Below are 19,330 nucleotides of genomic sequence, written 5' to 3'. Positions count from 1 at the left end.
AGAAACAAATGAAACATGGAATGTAAGCATTCATCCGCACAGTCTGACCGAAGCAAAGAGAGCACGTTTACTCGTGCGATTAACCGAAAGTGAAGCGCTGCCGGCTGGCGATGCGCAAATGGCTTGCACGCGCTACACGAGTCTGTTGGGTATAGGCCTACTGCAGTCATGTCACATTTGAACTTTTTGTTTAGCATCCCATTCAGCTCATGCAGGGGCAGATTATGACTAGCAAGGGCCCCAGTCCAATTATCTTTTAAAGCTGAGATCCATGCAATCAATTTTCAAACACACAGCACGGATGTGGTAAAGAAACTGCTGAACCAAAACACATTTGCCTAACAGCAACTTTTCTTAAAGAGACAGTACAATTTTAACATTTGTATACATAAAGTAAACTCAATGAAAATACTACAAATTATGCATAATTTGCCTAAAATATGCATTAGAAAAAGCATGTAACAAATGTGTAATTAATGTATAAAGTGTAAACTTGCATATATTTAAGGGACAATAATACATTATGAAATATTTTAACTTCATCAAACACTTGAAATATTTATGAATATAACAAATAGGCTACTACAGCATCTACGCATGGATTTGGTGAAACTTGGCAAAGAGTTCAGACAGTTCTGGCTCCGCTGCTATATCTTTTCTAACTCATCTGAATGATGGGGTGCGTTCCATTCAGAAGTGATCATCCCTACACCCTATTTCCTTCAAAGACTTTACCCTCCATTGTGAGAGCCTTGAAGGGCTGAAAGGTGTGTGGCTCAAAAATAGTGGCCTTTTGGTCATTTTTATTGTAAATTCTGTTTGCAACTTTCAAGCATTTAAAAGTATTTTAATTTTCAGACAAGGTTTTGTCAAACCAACATTACGGTTTGTCTCAACAAATTTTACATATCTAGTTTAATCAGTACTTTTGTACCACACAAAATAAAATATCAATATCTTCTTTTCCCCGACCACTTAAGCAAAGTTATTTTTTGTAATATAGGGCAAGCTTTCAGTTGTAGCAATGAATAGTATAATAAAAGTTTTTGTTCGACAGCACTTTCATACAAGGCATAAAGCTTAAACCTATAAAGCCTAACATATGAAATAAGTCTGATTTTTTTTTAAACCTATTTAAAATGATTTTTCTATAAAATGAGATTTTAAGCACATGTTGTTTCAATTCAATAAATTTTATTATTGAAATATCAGTAACAATATAAACATTATTGTTCATTTTACTTTATCAAAATCAGCAAAGATTTCACTTAAAAAGATGAGTGCATCAAAATATGAAGGTAGCCATTCAGGAAATTATATTACAGGGTCTTCTACTTCCAAGAGCATGGAAAATTTCACCAGGAGGCAGTACAAATCTACCGCATTGCATACAATAGGGTTTTCAGCAAAGTTTCGATCATGTTGATGATGTAGAGGCTTTAGAAAGTCATGTAACAAATATAATATGCATCATAAGGTTAAAGAGTGGCTCAAATTTTTTTAATTTGAAGTAACAGTAATGCAAAAGGGTCCTATAACTGGGCTGGGGGCCCTCATAGTCACAGGGCCCTGTTGAGGGAGCCTTGTTTAAGCTGTGGGGCCCACATATTCAAGCGTATATTAAACATTTGTTTTCAAAGTTGATAGGCAGTGAGACCTTACAGCCCAGGGGCCCTCCATCCAGCCTCACTATATGTTCATCGCTATCAAGTGCTATTGCTATACAATGTTTTTATAATTTGTTGTGACAGGGTGTTGCTTATCAAAGTGGAAGTGGTTCATGCAACTGCAGGGTTGATGCTGCCAGGGGGCGCCATTCGACAGTTGTTGGCACCAAAACGACTATTCAAACACATTTACGTTGATGATCCTGTAGTCCTATGCAATGTGGCATGACATATTTCCACAAATTTAAGGCTCCTTGGTCTAGGGTTATGATTCTCGTTTAGAGTGCAAGAGGTCCTGGGTTCAAATTCCAAGACAAGCCCACTTTTTTACTGGCAATTTATATTAACAATAATCAGGCAAATACTTTAATGTTATTCATACAGTACACCAAGCTACATAACAGAGACAAGTATTTGAGTGTATGGTGTGATACATAGTACAATGAAAGTAATTGCATTCTTTAATAGAAGTTAATTTATAAAAACATATCAGCCTTAAAGAAAATAGTATTTTTAAACTTCTTATTTTATGCTGTACTTATGTAGCCTACAGTGCATTATGGTCTGCTCAGTTGTAGGACGTTGGAATATTTAAAAAACCTAAACAGGCTACAATTTGTATGTTATGAAAGTCAGATCCTGCCAAGGATGAGGGAAATAAATTCTCACACTTACAGCTTTATATCTTGCAATTTTGACCTTATTTTGTCATCGCAATTATGAGATATAAAGTCACAACTATGAGAGAAAAAGTCAGAAATACTTTTTCTCATTTCTTCCATTGCAGGATCACAGCGCTATGCAATCTTAAGTATTTTGTCAAATGTAGGTGTGGTCTGACTCAGTTTAATCATTATATTAACATTCCAAACATTTGCTTGGTCAATACTGACTTTAAAAAAAAAAAAGACATAACACATTCTTAATTTAATACTGTAATATATACTCTTTATAAAAAGACATTTGTGACATAAAAATGAAAACACATAAAGCCAAAATATGCACACTGGTACAAGTCAAAAGGAAATATGCATAATTTGCACTTCATGCATAATATCTTCATTCTGTTTTGGAGCGCACCATGTTTATATAGCTTTTGATGATGTTTTAATACAGTGTTAGATCTACTACCTCCTCTTATTAGGCTTCACATACTTACAAGAAGTTGTAAGTTGTAACTGTAGCAAAATGTCGACACAGCGGCATATGATCCAAACATGCATATGAAATAAACTTCTCTCACTCCCCACGGTAGCACAGATGACATCTAACAAGAGCTTGTTGTGATTATCCAGAGCATTAATATACGAAACTACTAACAAATTTTTTCCACTGTCAGATGTCTTATTCATTAGATTACTTTGAGATTTATAGGTCAATGCTGATTTGAAATAAATGTGCTCTGTTGCTGTGGTGTCTATTGGCTATCTGTGTCCCAGGCCCGTCTCCACAAGGGTGCCTGGTTGGGCCTGGCCCAGCCAATTACGAGCTTGGCCCATTTTGGGAAAATACACCTCCACCTGCCCCAGATTTACCAAAATGGCATAATCAAGGTAAGGGAAGAGAGGCAAGTTGATATTTCAAATGAATGTCTGGGATTTAAAAATGATGAGCCCAGGTCGCTGAGTACAAGCAGCACCCAAACATACATGTAGCGATAGAGTTGGATGGAATGAATCAGATTCCACCCCAATGTATTCCAGTTAGAACAAACTTCGTGTCCAGGCGCCCTTGTCTAACTTGTGCAGGCTTTAATTGTAAAAAAAAAAAAAAAAAAAATTATCAAATAAGCACAATGAATATAGCACTGAAACCCTAATGTGATCCACCTTAGAATCCTTGACACTAAATGCGCAGAACATTGCTAATCTTCGTAGAAATGTATGAAGTAGATTTGTGTGAAGATACAAAGTTGGTGAAATGCTAACTTAAGGCAAGGCGCAACGCAACCCTTGATTGACAACGATCAGAGTAGTAGCTAACATAAGACTAACCACTGAGTTGAAATAATTTGCTTAAAGTATCTCAAGAAATCTTATGTGAAAATTAAAACAAGGTACTTTTGTGGTATCAAAGTGATTTACAATCGTAGTGTGCATAGCACACACTCTCGTCATGTAGGCGTGTATGGTTCTAGCTCTACAGCATAACAGTCAGCTGTCAGAAATAGCATATAAAACCATAAGAGATTGACATGTAGCTTAGTCTTGCTGGGCCAGTGTTGGAAGGTTAACAAGGCGGACATCAGAAACAAGTAGAAACTCTTAAGTAGCACTGCAGGTAACTGTCGAGCAGCTATTGTCATTAAACTTCTTTTGTCGCAAAGCTGGAATGGGAGCTAATCTCCTCACCGCATTATGTCAAAGCCCTGGAGGATTACAGACACGCATAGGAGATGCGATTGTGCAACTCCTTCACGTCTTTATTAGAGCGTGCGAGTTTGTCCCTGCAGACACATACTCTGTCCTGACCTGTCAATTAAAGATTTTAACACGGCTCAAGAACAGCACAGTGATTTGAAAGGCAGTTGTTAAGCTACAGGCTATACTAATAAGTAAGTCTAAAAATGCACACCAACTGGAGACAGAGAAAAAAAAAAGTACAAAAACCCTCTTGAATGGACCTTAATCAGTCTAGTTATATATATGTGAATGAAATCAAGGTTCTGAGGAATAATACAGACCATTCAACAGGTTGTAAGGTCATGTCTAATTTTCCGGAGTGTTTTGTCCACTGGAAAGTTTTTTTTTTTTGGAACGATCAACACCAAGGTACATAACAGTTCAACCTAAACAAACGTACAGACTGTTCGTCTATCCTACACAGCCTTGTTTTCAAACTAATTAAATAAAAAATGGGGCTGACCCTGTCTAAGGTCCATTGTGCTCAGGGTGGGCAGCACAACAAAAAAAAAGTGTCTTGGATCAAGTTTTAGTGGCCCTATTTGACCTGGATCAAGTTTTGGTGGCTACTTATATAGCCTATGTCAAGTTTTAATGGCTCTAAATTCAAACTGTGCATAATCGATATTGCACTTTCATGCACAGGCCTTTTTCATACTCCTAAAGAGAACCAGTGACCTGGATTACCATGGTGTAGATTTTGTAATTTTCATAGGATGGGATCGAACAGATTGTGATAACTGATCTTTAAAGGTGCACTCAGTCATTTTTTTCCTCATTAAAAAGTTGTACTCCTTAAGAAATTAATTGTCATTTTGAAACATATATACAAAATCATAACCACTCACATGAGATGAAGGCTTTAGTCATTTCAGTAACCTTATAAAAGCTATTTTATTCTACATGTAGAGGGTCCCCTCATGGGGGCTGCCATGTTAAGATCACATGACTTTCTACAATGGCATTTTGCATTTAAATGAGTCTGCATCCACACCTCTAGATGTCAGTGTAAGTCCAAGACGACATGTATACAAAATTACTGAGGGCACCTTTAAACCCTGTTTCCCAAGCTCTCCATTCCTGCTTCAGGTTAAATACAACTTAGAATGCACAGAAAAACTGTTTCGACTCACACATTTTGTAAACAAACTAACTGAGAAACAAACAAAAAGCACTTTGATAGAAATCCACTTACTATGGAAGTCTATGGAGCAATTATAGGATGCGTTACCACAAAGAGCTCCATTATAAGCTGTTAATGCAAAATGTGGGACGAGTCTAAGCAAATCTTCCTTGATAATCGACAGCAAGTCACATATACGGTCTATCAAATTTATGTAGTATTTCACCCAAAACATTCCTCTATGGCAAAGCTTGGTCTCAACTCCAAACTTAATGGGATAGTTCACCTGAAAATGTTCCAGTCTCTTGTTGATGATGCTGACTTTTTTTTCGTGAGACAAAAAAAGATGTTAGACAGAATGTTAGGAACTGACAGCCTCAGTTACCATTAAATTTCATCATATGGACAAAAATAACAGCATCAACATCCTCATGTTCCACAGAAGCAAGTCAGTCTTTCAGATTTGGAACAACATAAGGGTAAGGATTTTCATGTATTGAACTAATTCTTATGCTGGTAAAGTACAGCGATCAAGTATCATTTTTTAGAGTGCAAGTTTCAACCACTTTCAACTAGTGCTTCCTTGCTGACATGGTGCATTAAATCTGACCCGGTTACGTTTGTTTTTGGCTGTCATTTAGGATATGTATATCAGAGTAAGACACCTCAAATGGCTATGACTGTCACTATCTCTGCACTAATCCAATCATTATGCAGGGATTCCCCTGGAAGAGTTTAGAAGACCAAAATGGGAGATGGGGTAAAAGGAGGACAGAAAAGTTGGAGGAAGGCAAATGGTTAGCAGTTGTTGCGGTAAGCTCAGGATGAAGTGGATCACCTGTTTCAGCTCGAGAGTGCAAAATGTTCAGGTAGGAAATAACAACATAAATACATATCAATCGTCATCAAGTAACTTTTCGCAATGCAAGTCCTCGCAGACACACCACACACAAAAAAACAAACGGTCCTGATGTAATCAGTTTATGCAGGGCATGGGTGGGTGGGGTGCCTCCTGTCAGGTCCTGAATGATGAAAAAGACTCTTTTTCAAATTTGGAGTCAATTCATTTTACCACAGAGATGGTTAAAAAAATGGCACACTTATCAAGTCAGAGGGCTGGGTGTCCAGTAAGTTTGTAGCATAATTATTTCCAACATTTCCATGCTATCCCCGTAGCAATGAGAAGGAAAAAAAAACTTTTCCAAAGCCATGAGTTGCGTCAGCTTATTGTGAAAAAGGATTGAAAATTCTTAAAAAAACAAAAAAACAAAACAAAAAAATATGTCAGTTACAATTTTTTTCAACGTGTTTGAGTGTTATTTATAAGGATAAGGAAGGGGTCATAAGGCCACCATGGTGCAGGGGTGTTTAAGTTTGCAGGGCAGGATGCCCCTGTTGAGCTGGTAGAATTCTACCAGGTGGATCAAGTCTGTGAACTTGGTGGAGCCGTCGTCGAGGCTAAAGAAGACTTGCCCATCCTCCTCAAACTGCCAGTGAGAGAGACAGAGAAAAATGTATGATGAAAAAGTCTGTAGATAAAATTCAAGAAACCAACAGCCTAAAAGAGAGCTAATTATTCATTATCATATCATATCATATATATTTATACAAGTATGATACGTAAAATGTATTGTATATTTGTAAATGCACAATACAGACATTTTGGTTTGCATATCATGCATTTTGTACATTCTGTGTGTATATTGCTAATTGCATGTGTACAGTTGAAGTCAGAAGTTTACATACATTTAGGTTGAAGTCATTAAATATTTTAACCACTCCACAGATTTCATATAAGCAAACTATAGTTTTGGCAAATGGTTTGGACATCTACTTTGTGCATGACATGAGTAATTTCTCCAAAAATTGTATATAGACAGATTGTTTCACTTTTAATTGATTATATCACAATTCCAGTGGGTCAGAAGTTTACATACACTAAGTTAACTGTGCCTTTAAGCATCTTGGAAAATTCCAGAAAATGATGTCAAGCCTTTAGACAATTAGCTTCTGATAGTTGTAGTACTGAATTTGCTGCAGGAGGGACTGGTGCACTTCACAAAATAGATGGCATCATGAGGAAGGAAAATTATGTGGATATATTGAAGCAACATCTCAAGAGATCAGCCAGGAAGTTAAAGCTCAGTTGCAAATGGGTCTTCCAAATGGACAATGACCCCAAGTATACCTCCAAAGTTGTGGCAAAATGGCTTAAGGACAACAAAGTCAAGGTATTGAAGTGGCCATCACAAAGCCCTGACCTCAATCTGATAGAAAATTTGTGAGCAGAACTGAAAAAGCGTGTGCAAGCAAGGGGGCCTACAAACCTGACTCAGTTACACCAGTTCTGTCTGGAGGAATGGGCCAAAATTCCAGCAACTTATTGTGAGAAGCTTGTGGAAGGCTACCCAAAATGTTTGACCCAAGTTAAACAATTTAAAGGCAACGATACCAAATACTAACAAAGTGTACGTAAACTTCTGACCCACTGGGAATGTGATGAAAGAAATAAAAGCTGAAATAAATCATTCCCTCTACTATTATTCTGACATTTCACATTCTTAAAATAAAGTAGTGATCCTAACTGACCTAAGACAGGGAATGTTTTCTATGATTAAATGTCAGGAATTGTGAAAAACTGAAGTTTAAATGTATTTGGCTATGGTGTATGTAAACGTCTGACTTCAACTGTATATTGTCTTGCTATATCATGCTAATTCATCAAATTAATTGTAAATGCAACATACAGTACTTGGCTAATAAACATTAATTTTTATTCTTGTGATTCTGATAAGTAAAATAAATATGAATTAAGTGATTATTAGGAACTCACAGGTAAAATCTGGAAGTGTTTAATCTTCTGATGATGGCACAGCGTGAGAACAAAAGCTTTCGGGTTGCTCTGGCTGTCTCGCAACAGGAACAACCTGTGAGATCAGAAAGTTAACAGGTAAATTCCACTGTCTTCTGTCAAAACAGTGCTTTATATCATCTAATGTGGAAAATGCTGTACCCATCCACTTGGCCCTGCTGAATGATCATTCTGTGGGACTCCTCTCTCATAATGCGCCCGTGGAACCATAACTGTGTTCTGTGGATCACTGGGGACACAAATTAAAGGAGCACATTTAGCTATTCATGTGGTCTTCAGTGAAGGCAGAGCTTACAAAGATAAGTAAAACTGAACTGTAATGCCATGTGATGATTATTTTTGTTAAATTAACATCAGAGGATTTTAAAGAAGCTAAATACTGAAGAAAAATAATACTAAAACATACTAAAGCTGCCAATGCTCACCTGAATTTAACGGAGAAGGATGTAAAGGACTGGGGCTTCCCAGCAAATTCATTCTCTGACTCCGCTTCTATGTAGAGAATGCTTATAAGTGAATCAATAAAACTATACATATTTTTTTCATAGAATGCGTGTGTATGTAATAACTACTCACTCTCCAAGTGTGTCCCTCTTCTACGGCTGCGCTCTGCGCCTCCACGGGGTTGTCAATAACACGGCCCGTTCTGCCGGAGAAATCCATGGCAACCAGGGAGTTCTCTGACACGCTTCGCTACAGTAAAAATAATAATACACTTTACTGTTGTCCCTTGAGTAACGAGTACTCATTTAACAAGAACTCACATCTACAAACTCAAATTTTGACCAATTTGTTTAATAAAAAAAAAAAAAAGAACAAAAAGAAAAAACAACTCTGAGCAATGGCTTATTTTCATTAAAAAAATATAAATTTCAATTTTTACACAGTATTAGGTTATAGACAGAAGTCAGTTCTGCACATTTTGTTATTTGCTTGTCATTTTTTAATGGCTAAATTGTTGACAAGAAATGAATTACATTTGAGAATTCACTTTTAAGAAACTGTATGAAATAAATTATGATTCTTATGAACATGGGAAAGACCTGCACCCAAAGGTTTGCAATATAGATTCCAAGTAATGCATTGACTTTATTACATAAAAAAAAAAAAAGCACATTACAAAAGCACGTTACAAAGGTTATATAACTCCTTTTGAATTTATTTAAATACAACCATATTTAAAATAATATTAACAGTACAGTATTAATGGCACGGTCACCATGCTTATTATAAGTATCCTTCACGCAATATCTGAGCAAAAATTCCTAAATGATCCTCTAAAACTACATTACAATTACAGTACCAATGGGAGTACACTGTTATACATTTTAAGTTTCTATTTAACTTCTCTAAAAAACACTGACGCCGTAATACCTTCAAAATTAATCCTTAACCCTCTGTGTTAGCACAGTTTCCCCTGCATTACATAAAGGTTCCCAGTGCAAATCGGTGTAAAGGATTCTATAGCTGCATGCTTCATTAGCATTAGCACTCTGTGTTCATACTGTTAGGAGAAGATTATCTGCAGATTAATTGACCTCTAGGCAAGAGCGTTCCTAAAGAGCACACAGGGTGCATAAAATACAAGGTGAGCTCAGAGAAGCGTGAAAGCAGTACATTTAACCCACCAACTGCACTAGAGAATCTGCACTGATTAGCATAAAACAAACACGAATAGGTTGATAAGAGGCGGTTTCTTACCACAGGTGCGCTGAAGTTTGAGATGGTGGCCTTTCTCTGGTGAGGTGTCTTGTAATTTTGATAAAGCAGAATACCGAACTAGACAGAAGAGAGAGTGTGTGTGTGTGAGTTAACATGGACGGACCAAATTTTTTTGAGAGTACAATACAATATTTCCAAAGTTTTTCACACTGAATTCGATGCTGGATTTTTTAAGTCTCCAAAAAAACGTTTGGCCTAAATACCTGAATAAACTGTTTAGTATTTTAATAATTTATTACAAAGCTTCTCAATAAAAAAAAATAAAAAAAAAAACTTACAAACTGTCAAATAAATGTATATATTTAATGTTACATCAACTTCTGTTTGGGCATGTTTTTCCATGTTGAAAATTCAGACTTGATGTCCCAAGGGAGCATTTACATTTGCTTACATTAATGCATTTGGCTTTTATTCAAAGCAACGTTGAGTGAATCCAAGATTATTCATCAATGTGTGTGTTCACTGCATAAAAGTATATGAGCAGTGGTGTGCGTTTACCTTCAGCAGTCTGAAAGCAGTCATCCAGCATGTTCTGCTCCGTTCGTCTTCAGCACACAACATCTTCAGCTCCTTTAGTTCTGTGCTGCCCTTACTGGGCTGTCAATCAAGCAAGATATTTACTGTCAAATCAAGGCACTAAGGTTAATAACTACAAGCATGCACTGTACCTGATGAGGCAATGCTATTTATGGTATTTCACTGATTTATTTCACCTATTATTTTTAACAGCATCACATTATTTGTAACGCCATCACAACCATCTTTCCTCTCACCTTAATGCAGAACGGGTAGTCGGTGGGTGCATTGTGCATCTTTTTGCCCGTCATCACAGTGAAAATATTGCTTTCCTCCAAGTCGGACAGTAAATGCAGATGCCTTGGTTCCTAAATGACGCAATTAAACCGTGATCAAAATGCTCCTACATCCCCCACAGACAGCCCAGAAGAATAATTGCTTTAAACAGAATCCAGGAGAAATCCTGGAATTTCCTATTATCTTAATCAATTATGAGCATGAAATCTACTCAAAATTGCATATTTCCAGGAAATATTTTGTAATACATATTTGCAACTGTCAAAAGTTAATAAGCAACAGTGAGTTAATAATTTAAAAAAAAGACATTAAAGACTTGATAAAGTCTAGCTTGCCTTTGAAATTCCTTTAGTAGAATAGTACAGTCCAGAACGGCGCAAAAACATGTAAAGTTTCTTCCAGGACTTGCGGCCCGTCTCTTTCATATAAAGGAAGCCCTGGATTTCAGGACAGCTGCTGGAATTCAAGAAATTCTGCACAGGGGAGAAGAACAGACGGCCATCTGGAAAGTAAGTTTTATATCTGGATGCATTCCATGCTTCAATATGTCGGCCTCTGTATTATCACAAGGCAAGCTTGTACTCAGAAAAAAGCTATTTAAATCCATTCAGATGCACATTCTTACATCAGATGCACTGGCAATCGCACAGAGTCATACAAGCGTGACGCACAGGATAATAATGTGGGCTAATCCAGATTTTGCTGTGTCACAGATCTGTTGCCGCTCAGCTGTGTGTCTTTCTCACCTGTAACATCTGTGACTGTGGGATAGAGCCATTCGATTCTTGACACCACGCTACCATCTGCTCTGGAAAGAAGTTCTACAGGAGTAAGATAAAGAAAGCTCAGTCAGAAAAGACAGTGTGTCTCAGACATATGCCAATAGAGAGCAATAGTGAACGCCCACTTTTTCTGCAGCCCTTGATTCTAGAAGTATGTTTCTCATTAATTTTCTTCATAGGCATTTGCTTCAAGGCATGAACCAAACCAACCAACTCCAAGGTCAATCAGATACATTTTCATCTGAAGTGATTTCCATTTCCATGGTTACAACGACTTCTACGATAGGTAGGGATGGGAAATGTAAGGATTTTAACTATTACAGTTCTGGTTCCTTTTAACGATTACAATTCCTAAATGGTTCCATTAACGATTCATACTTTGGAGGAATGCAATTTGTATTACATTTAATGCCCTCAGCAGTCTTTGTTGGATAATTGGATTATTTTGATGCACCCTAAATATGCATTTTGGACCATCAAAAAATAGAGGACATTCACTTGCATTGTTTAGAGGAGGAGGCCTGAAATGAAATCCTAAAAGTCTTAAATTCTGTTTTGATGAAGAAAGAAACTCATACATCTTGGATGGCCTGAGGTTGAGTAAATTATCAGCAAATTTTCATTTTTGGGTGAACTATTCCTTTAAACAGGAAATGAGGACTGATTTTCACTTCAAGTAAATTGGTAAGTACTTTTTGCATTGTTAAAGCAACATCAGGAGTTTTCTAAGTGTAAGTTAGGCTGCTTAAGAATTCAGCGTCGGTCAAGTTTTGAAAAGTAGTGCTGCGTTCCATTCAACTTGGAAAGTCGGATTTTACAACTTCCTACTTGGAAAAGTGCAATGCAATGCATCTTGAAGTCAGAATTACAACTTGTAGGCTTGTGCAGAAATTCTCAACTCCGATTTCGCTGAGATGCAGGGGCATGATGTCACACAAACATGTCGACACTCAGGAAGATGTACAAAGTGATAAACATTCACTTTATTAAGTAATATCGATAAATGAGTTTGTTTCCACATTACATGATATTAAAGCTTGTTTAACAAACGCCTGCAGAAACAGGTGTATAAAACATTATAATCTCTTTTGATAATCGTACACCTGAAGCACAAATGCTAGCGCTGCAGCACTGTTTATCAACTGGGTTGCTAGGAGACATCTCTAATGAGAGTCAAACCCCTGCTAAGCTAACGGAAGCGTTGCAGTTCCGAATATCAGGGAATAGAATGCATTTATGGTCGGAGATATCAAGTAGGAATATCCCACATCCAACTTGAATGCAACGCAGCATAACCATGTACCCTGAAGAAACGAAATTTATTGTAAGCAACATTTAAATCGCAAATATTATTAGATAGATTTTTCCAGGTATTATAGACCACCTTGGTAGATTCATATGAAAAATAATGATTTTTGAATGTCTGTTCGGGAGATTTTCATTTCACAAAACAGTCATGCTGCAGTTAAAATTAAGCTTACTTGAGCATTAAGTGTCGTTTCAAGTTCTGGCTTTCGTGCGTGGACGTGTTTTTAAAATGTCAGTTGGTATTACTAGTTAGCTGTGACATAATTTATGATGCCCAAAGGGTGTAGGGTGTCTTATTCATTGTGAAACTGTGTTTTCTTAATGGCATGAATCACACTGAAGGCCTAGACTGTAAATGCATGGCCTGCCACTGTGTTTGGACCACTCAACATTTTTGGCAGACATGGGACAATGATAATCAATTCATAGATTCAGAATTTTATAAAGCAATGGCTGGCAGTGATTGGATGATGCTGGCCATTACTTTTGAATAAGAATTTTTTTATTCAGCTTTATAGAACATCAGCAATAATGTCTATAACGTCTCAAAAACATGAACAACCAACACTCCTGGAAACAAACAATTTGATGAAAAAAAACCCTATACTTTATTTAAAATGTCACAACTTAGTCCTGCTGTCCACATATATGGACATAAATTTTTAGGAAAACTAAATGTTTAGTATTTTTATTTTTTGCTTATTTATTGGTGCTGCTAGTTACAAATCGAAAAGGAAACTGCACACAGCAGTCACGCAGGGGTCTTAGGAAGTTAAATATTATTATTTTTTTTAATTTTACGTTGAAATCGCTCCGACTTACTCACCGAGCACTTTTATAGGTACACTTGTACACCTACATTTTCATGCGATTATCTAATCAGCCAATCGTGTGGCAGCAGTGCAATGCATAAAATCATGCAGATATGAGTCAGGAGTTTCAGTTAATCTTCACATCACCCATCAGAATGGGACAAAATGTGATCTCAGTGATTTGGACCGTGGCATGATTGTTTGTTCCAGACGGGCTGGTTTGAGCATTTCTGTAACTGCTGATCTCCTGGGATTTTCATGCTCGACAGTCTCTAGAGTTTACTCAGAACGGTGCCAAAAACATCCAGTGAGCGGCAGTTATGCAGAAATGCCTTGTTGATGAGAGATCAACGGAGAATAGCCAGATTGGTTCGAGCTGACAGAAAGGCTATGGTAACTCAGATAATCACTCTGTACAAATGAAGTGAGCAGAATAACATCTCAGAATGCACAACATGTCAAACCTTGAAGTGAATGGGCTACAACAGCAGAAGACCACGTCGGGCGCTTTATTAGGACCATGTTGTTCCTAATAAAGTGCTCAGTGAGTGTATGTGTTCAACAGAAGCATATTGTACAGTATCACCAATAACTTCTGAGCTCATGGTAGGTCTTTCTTGTAAGCTATACATTTTATCAGTACTTGCCTTTCCTGGAGTTTGAACAAATAACCTTAACAAGTTAAGCTACAAGAACACAATCATAAGAAGCATGTACAAATTCACGCACACACAGGCTGAACCTCCTCTAAAGCTAATTTGGATGAGTTGCACTAAGCATTTGCCAAAGCCAGAGATTACCCAGAGCAGGTTAAGTGCTCTGTCAGAAAGACTCGGACTAACCGGCCCAAAGACACCCTAAAGGCTGACACACGCAGATACATGCAACTGCACATACCATACTAAAGCACAGGCTCAAATAAGATTAAGCTTTTGCATAATTTTTTCCAATCATACAAAAAGTCAAAGGCTTATAAAGCGAGATAAAATAAAGGTGCACAGTATTCACACTGTAAGGCGCTTGTGACACAGGTTCAAATGTACTTGTCAAAATGGCATCAGTTAAAAGGTGTCGTGTACTGGCGCACAAGAAAAAAAAGCAGGTTACTTGCTTTGTGAGGTGGAACGTACAAGTTGTTCTGATTGACTGCAAATGGATTAATCATGAGGTTCTTCCTGCGTATTGAAAACAGGAATGTGGGAACTTGCCGGTTTATACAGATATTTTAATTTTTAAAGGGCTTATAACTTGTAGGTCATAAATCAATTGTTCTTAGTGAGGTATTTGAGGATAATCAGACTTTCATTTCAAAGGATTTAGGCTTGGAGTGGTGGTCCTGATAGAAGGAAAGACATGGGTGGCCTGAGGGAAATGAAGGTGGTTGGTGAAACGCTTACAAGTGTGGAACTCACCATTGGGTTTCTGAAGAACTCATACTTGGCGTAGTTCTTCCTGAAGAGGAACTTGCTCTCTGGAGACATGCAGGCCTGCACCTGGACCACCAGCTCATGATCTTCCAGACACCTCTCTGTATACAAACAAAACAAACAAACAAAAGCGATAGTTATGGCAAAAATAGGAAAATAACTTTTATATAAAAAATTAAGCAAGTAGATTGCCAAGCAATCGACTAGTTGCCAACATACTGTTATTTTACCTTCATGGGTTAGGGCTTTTCCAAAATACCTAAAAGAAAAAATCCCTAAAAAAAAATCCCTAAACCAAGGGATTTGCAGTTTTCAAATTACGTCCACCAAACTCGGCACAGACCTTCAGACTGCTCTAACTCATGTTATATATCAATCCATTTAGATTTATCTAGCTAGCAAGCTGGCTGTTTGTCTTACTGTAAAGCCTTTAGAACCATCAAACTTTAAACTTCAAACTAGTTTAAGCTTTCAGACAATGCTTTGTCAAGCCAACATCAAACTTTGTCTTGACAAACTTTACCCATCTACCTTTGCTATTTTAGCACCGGTCCATTAATTAGCATGCTGACAAAGCAAGATTGTCTTTAAATTCATCCCTTTTAAAGCACTGCCATTATAGCAGTACACATGCAGATGTATCTTGCTGTTACATTGTTTTTCACACTTTTTTTTTAGTGTGTTTTGAGCATTTCTAAGACAGCATGTCAAGTAAAACAGCCCAACTATCAAAAATGTGTTTAGAGACTCCTGGATTCTGTTTCATTTCGGTGTGCTCCATCTAGCTGTTTTTGATTGAAAGAATGGGTCTTATGGAACTCATATGAAACTTGTCAAGAAACTGTCCTGGTTATATTTTAACCCCAAACCATAAAAGAAAGAAGATTAAGCCTACATTTAGCATCATTGCAATTTTTTGTGTTGTAATATAATTTTGGAGACACTTAAGCAAATTTACACCCCAATTCTAACTACTATAACAAGCTGGATACTTTATTTTTACTATTTACATTGTTTTCAAGTTTGACTCTCATTACCGTAACAATGTATTTATTTAACTATAGGGGGGAGGGGTTTACAATAATAATAATTAAAAAATAAATTGAAAAAAAGGAAAATCAGATAACACGCAATCCAGTACATTTACAGTGATTGCGGTAATGAGAATTTCATAAAGCCCATCTTTGCATTGTGGTATTGAGAATTGGGGACACAAATGTGCATAACAGTCAAGAAAATAATGCCACAGAGAATTTGTTTTTAACGGCCCTAAAATAGGTGGTAAAATAGTACCAGGACATTTTCTTTACAGGTTTTTATAAGAATCCCCCCAGCCTAATTATACAGGTATTCTGTATAGGGTGTTATTGACAGTGTGAAATATCTGAATTATTTAATAAAATAAAAAAAGATACACTTGTTAGAAATATTTCATCATCCAGCATTGTGCAATATCCAATACTAATAAAATTATCTAAATGAATTGTATAATGTAAGTATTGCATTGCCATCTAATGGATTTGTTGTATATCTAACCCCTCCTGCACTAACTCACTCCTCCAAAGCAAAAGAGCGAGAGCGAGAGAGAGAGAGAGAGAGAGAGAGCATGACTCTGTGCATGAAAGATAGATAAAGAAAAATTAAGGGAAAGAGAGAGGCATTGCAGAGGGATGAGGTCATGTTTTTAGCTTGATTGCACTGAGGGCTGATGGCAGCAAAGTCAGCAGAGTCACTCTGCTAATGGCATATGTAAGAGCAATGTTTCTAGAAGGTTTTTGTAATGTTGATGGTGTAATATGTCCAGAAGTATTGGGGTAACACATTCAACTACACCACAAAAAGCTCAACCTCCCCTGAGATTGCAGCCAATCATACGTCAACGCACTAAAGCAGACCACACCCTATTACATTATGACATCATACCATGTGACTCCACCATGCAATTCAGGAACGTTTGCTATGCAAAAGGCATGACAAAATGTCAATGTTGGCTTCAAACTAGGAGTTGCTTGTGCCAGTTTGAATATTGAATTATGCCGTTAGCTCTCACTCTCAGAGATGCCACAATACAAGCCATTTTAACTCCTTACGCGAATGATGACTACATTTCTAAAGGTCAGGAAGAGTTAAATCTGTTGAGTATGATTTAGTCAGAGGTTAATCTGTAATCTGCCTGAGAAATAGGCAGCCACACGTGTCCTCGTTGATTGCCAGCGAGACTAAATCCTTCTTAGCAACCCTTACTCTCTTCCTCCTCTTTTCCATCTTATTTTTCTATTCAAAAGGATCACATTTTTAACCCTTATGTACTGTTTGTGGTCTTAGTTGATTACCTATAAAAAAATAAATTAAAAAAATAAACATACTTAAAGGGATAGTTGAAAATGTCATGTTTGTTCTAAACCTGCATGCTTTTTTCTTTTGTGGAACACAAAAGGAGATGTAAGGCAGAATGCTAGCCTAATTTTTCCTTTAACATTTAAGTATCAGATTGACACTTCATGACTTTTTCTAAACTTATGAGAATGGATGGAAAACATTCAGAGACCTAAAACATGAGAAATTCAATTAATTTTCACAAGATAATATTCTCTGACTGAAGTACACAGTATGGCAGGGCATTATTGAATTTCCTTATTTAGGTCTGTTATATATTTTTCTACAATTTCTTTTTTGCTGAGGTCAAATTGACCCCAAACAACATTACTAGAATGGACAGTAAAATTAACAGACAGGTTATGCCATCTTCAATATTAGCTGCCTACTGGGTTTTGATTAAGTCAGAGGAACATATTAGATAGATACCAATCTAAGGAGAAAAAATTTTTTAATTTCAAAGTTGCCAACACTGCCTAACACCTCCAGAAAGTCAATATGTTTGGAACAAAGAAAGTAAATTATGTCAAAAAAAAAATTGTTGCTGTACTATCCCTTTAAATATTAATAAGAAAACAAATATGCGTGTATAAGACTGTACAGTAAGTCTGGGCTTGCTGAGAGGTGATTTCCTGTTAGACGGAACGCAGTGAGCAGGGAACCTAGTGTCCCCGAATGGAACAGCGTGTCCTCCACTACTGGGTGTGTACTGCATGCACACAAACACATGGGCGCAGACAGAAGAAAATATACACATTCTAGCTTACCCAAACCAAGTAAGGAGTGATGCTCCACTAGCGACCAGCAGTTGTCGTCCAGGCAGTGGCTTTTGTAGACCAGGAACTGACACATATCTCTGGCTGTCATATCAGCAGGGACTTCCACGACTTTTCCCACTCCATCTTCACTGAAAACCTTGATAATCTGTTGAACACACACAACATATTAATAGTCAATTAGGAATGCACAGACCAATTAAAGATGCAGCTCACCCAAAAATGAAAATTCTGTCATTATCTACTCACCTTCATGTCATTCCAAACCCATATGACTTACTTTCTGCCATGCAAAACAAAGAGAGATATTTGGCAGAATGACAACCTCAGTCACCATTCATTGCATGGAAAAAAAGATACAATGCAAGTAAATGGTGACGGAGACTTATGTTTGGCTAAACATCTTTTATGTGCCACAGAAGAAAGAAGGGTCAGGATGACAAATTTTCATTTTTAGAGAACTATCCCTTTAAAATAACCTCAAGGCCATGTTCTCATTGATTACAATTTGTCAAACTATTAGAGACGCATTCACACAATGCTCAAGATGAGAGATGATTATATAGTTTACGTTTCAACAGCTTGTGCTTGCCATGAGACCACTTTTTGAAAAGTTGTGAAATTTAAAAATTAAAAAAAAAAGGTAAGTCCTATTTACAGACATTCGTGCTAACAGGAAACAAAGAGATGTGCACGACTATGTGCTATAAACAAACTTTTTGGGTATCAAAGAGTAAAAACAATGCCCAATGCATAACTTTACAAGAAGTGAATGCTGAAAGAAAATTCTTTATACTTTTTTAAATGTATATGCTTTTGTATATACCTACATTTATGTTTACTTCAACTGTATCTGCACAGATTTTTATCATGTTTAGAAGGAGCCCGGTGCTCATAAGCGTGACTGACTCAAATATGCACACACAAGAGGATCTACTCCATTAAGAGGCAGAATTCACGTAAATTCCAAAGCCAGCGGCCCAGAAAGAGGACAGAGGAGAGAAAAGATCATACGGTTGTCTTCTTATGTGCACAGATACAAAGCAGAAATGTCAAGTAATTTAACGCACAACGTGTGCGACATGGTGCACAATCAACAGTGGAGATCCACAGCACGCACTTCTAAACATACAAACACCCATTCAAAAATGTAGCGACAATTATGAACACACTTTACGACTTGTTTTACAGTGCAAAAGAAGCTAACATAGAAGCACAGAATTTAGACACTACTAAAACACAAAGATTCA

The 19,330-nt window shown here is 37.0% G+C and overlaps 1 protein-coding gene and 1 long non-coding RNA gene across 4 annotated transcripts in view; one reads left to right on the top strand and one right to left on the bottom strand.

Moving 5' to 3' along the window:
• Positions 1-2,479: 2,479 nt before the first annotated feature.
• LOC127421409 (growth factor receptor-bound protein 10-like) overlaps positions 2,480-19,330 on the bottom strand; it is an 82,213-nt gene continuing 65,362 nt past the window's right edge. For 2 of the 3 annotated variants that reach the window (XM_051664440.1, XM_051664442.1), the window contains 12 exons: positions 18,072-18,228; positions 14,914-15,029; positions 11,346-11,420; positions 10,935-11,072; positions 10,560-10,670; positions 10,285-10,383; positions 9,766-9,843; positions 8,641-8,757; positions 8,490-8,556; positions 8,206-8,293; positions 8,026-8,119; positions 2,480-6,679 (listed from right to left, as the gene is read on the bottom strand). In XM_051664440.1, the coding sequence (XP_051520400.1) occupies positions 6,533-6,679; positions 8,026-8,119; positions 8,206-8,293; positions 8,490-8,556; positions 8,641-8,757; positions 9,766-9,843; positions 10,285-10,383; positions 10,560-10,670; positions 10,935-11,072; positions 11,346-11,420; positions 14,914-15,029; positions 18,072-18,228 (1,287 nt within the window). In that variant the 3' untranslated portion in view covers positions 2,480-6,532. Of the gene's footprint in view, positions 6,680-8,025; positions 8,120-8,205; positions 8,294-8,489; positions 8,557-8,640; positions 8,758-9,765; positions 9,844-10,284; positions 10,384-10,559; positions 10,671-10,934; positions 11,073-11,345; positions 11,421-14,913; positions 15,030-18,071; positions 18,229-18,910 lie in introns of all 3 variants that reach the window. The other variant, XM_051664441.1, reaches the window with a different exon arrangement.
• On the top strand, positions 11,021-11,657 carry LOC127421424 (uncharacterized). Its single transcript, XR_007893990.1, has 3 exons — positions 11,021-11,108; positions 11,313-11,428; positions 11,561-11,657. It is a non-coding gene; the product is annotated as an uncharacterized LOC127421424 (long non-coding RNA).

The sequence above is a fragment of the Myxocyprinus asiaticus genome, chromosome 30 (genome assembly GCF_019703515.2).
Source record: "Myxocyprinus asiaticus isolate MX2 ecotype Aquarium Trade chromosome 30, UBuf_Myxa_2, whole genome shotgun sequence".
Classification (NCBI taxonomy): domain Eukaryota; kingdom Metazoa; phylum Chordata; class Actinopteri; order Cypriniformes; family Catostomidae; genus Myxocyprinus; species Myxocyprinus asiaticus.
Note: the sequence above shows the minus strand (reverse complement) of the source record. Positions and strands in the feature narration are given on the sequence as shown.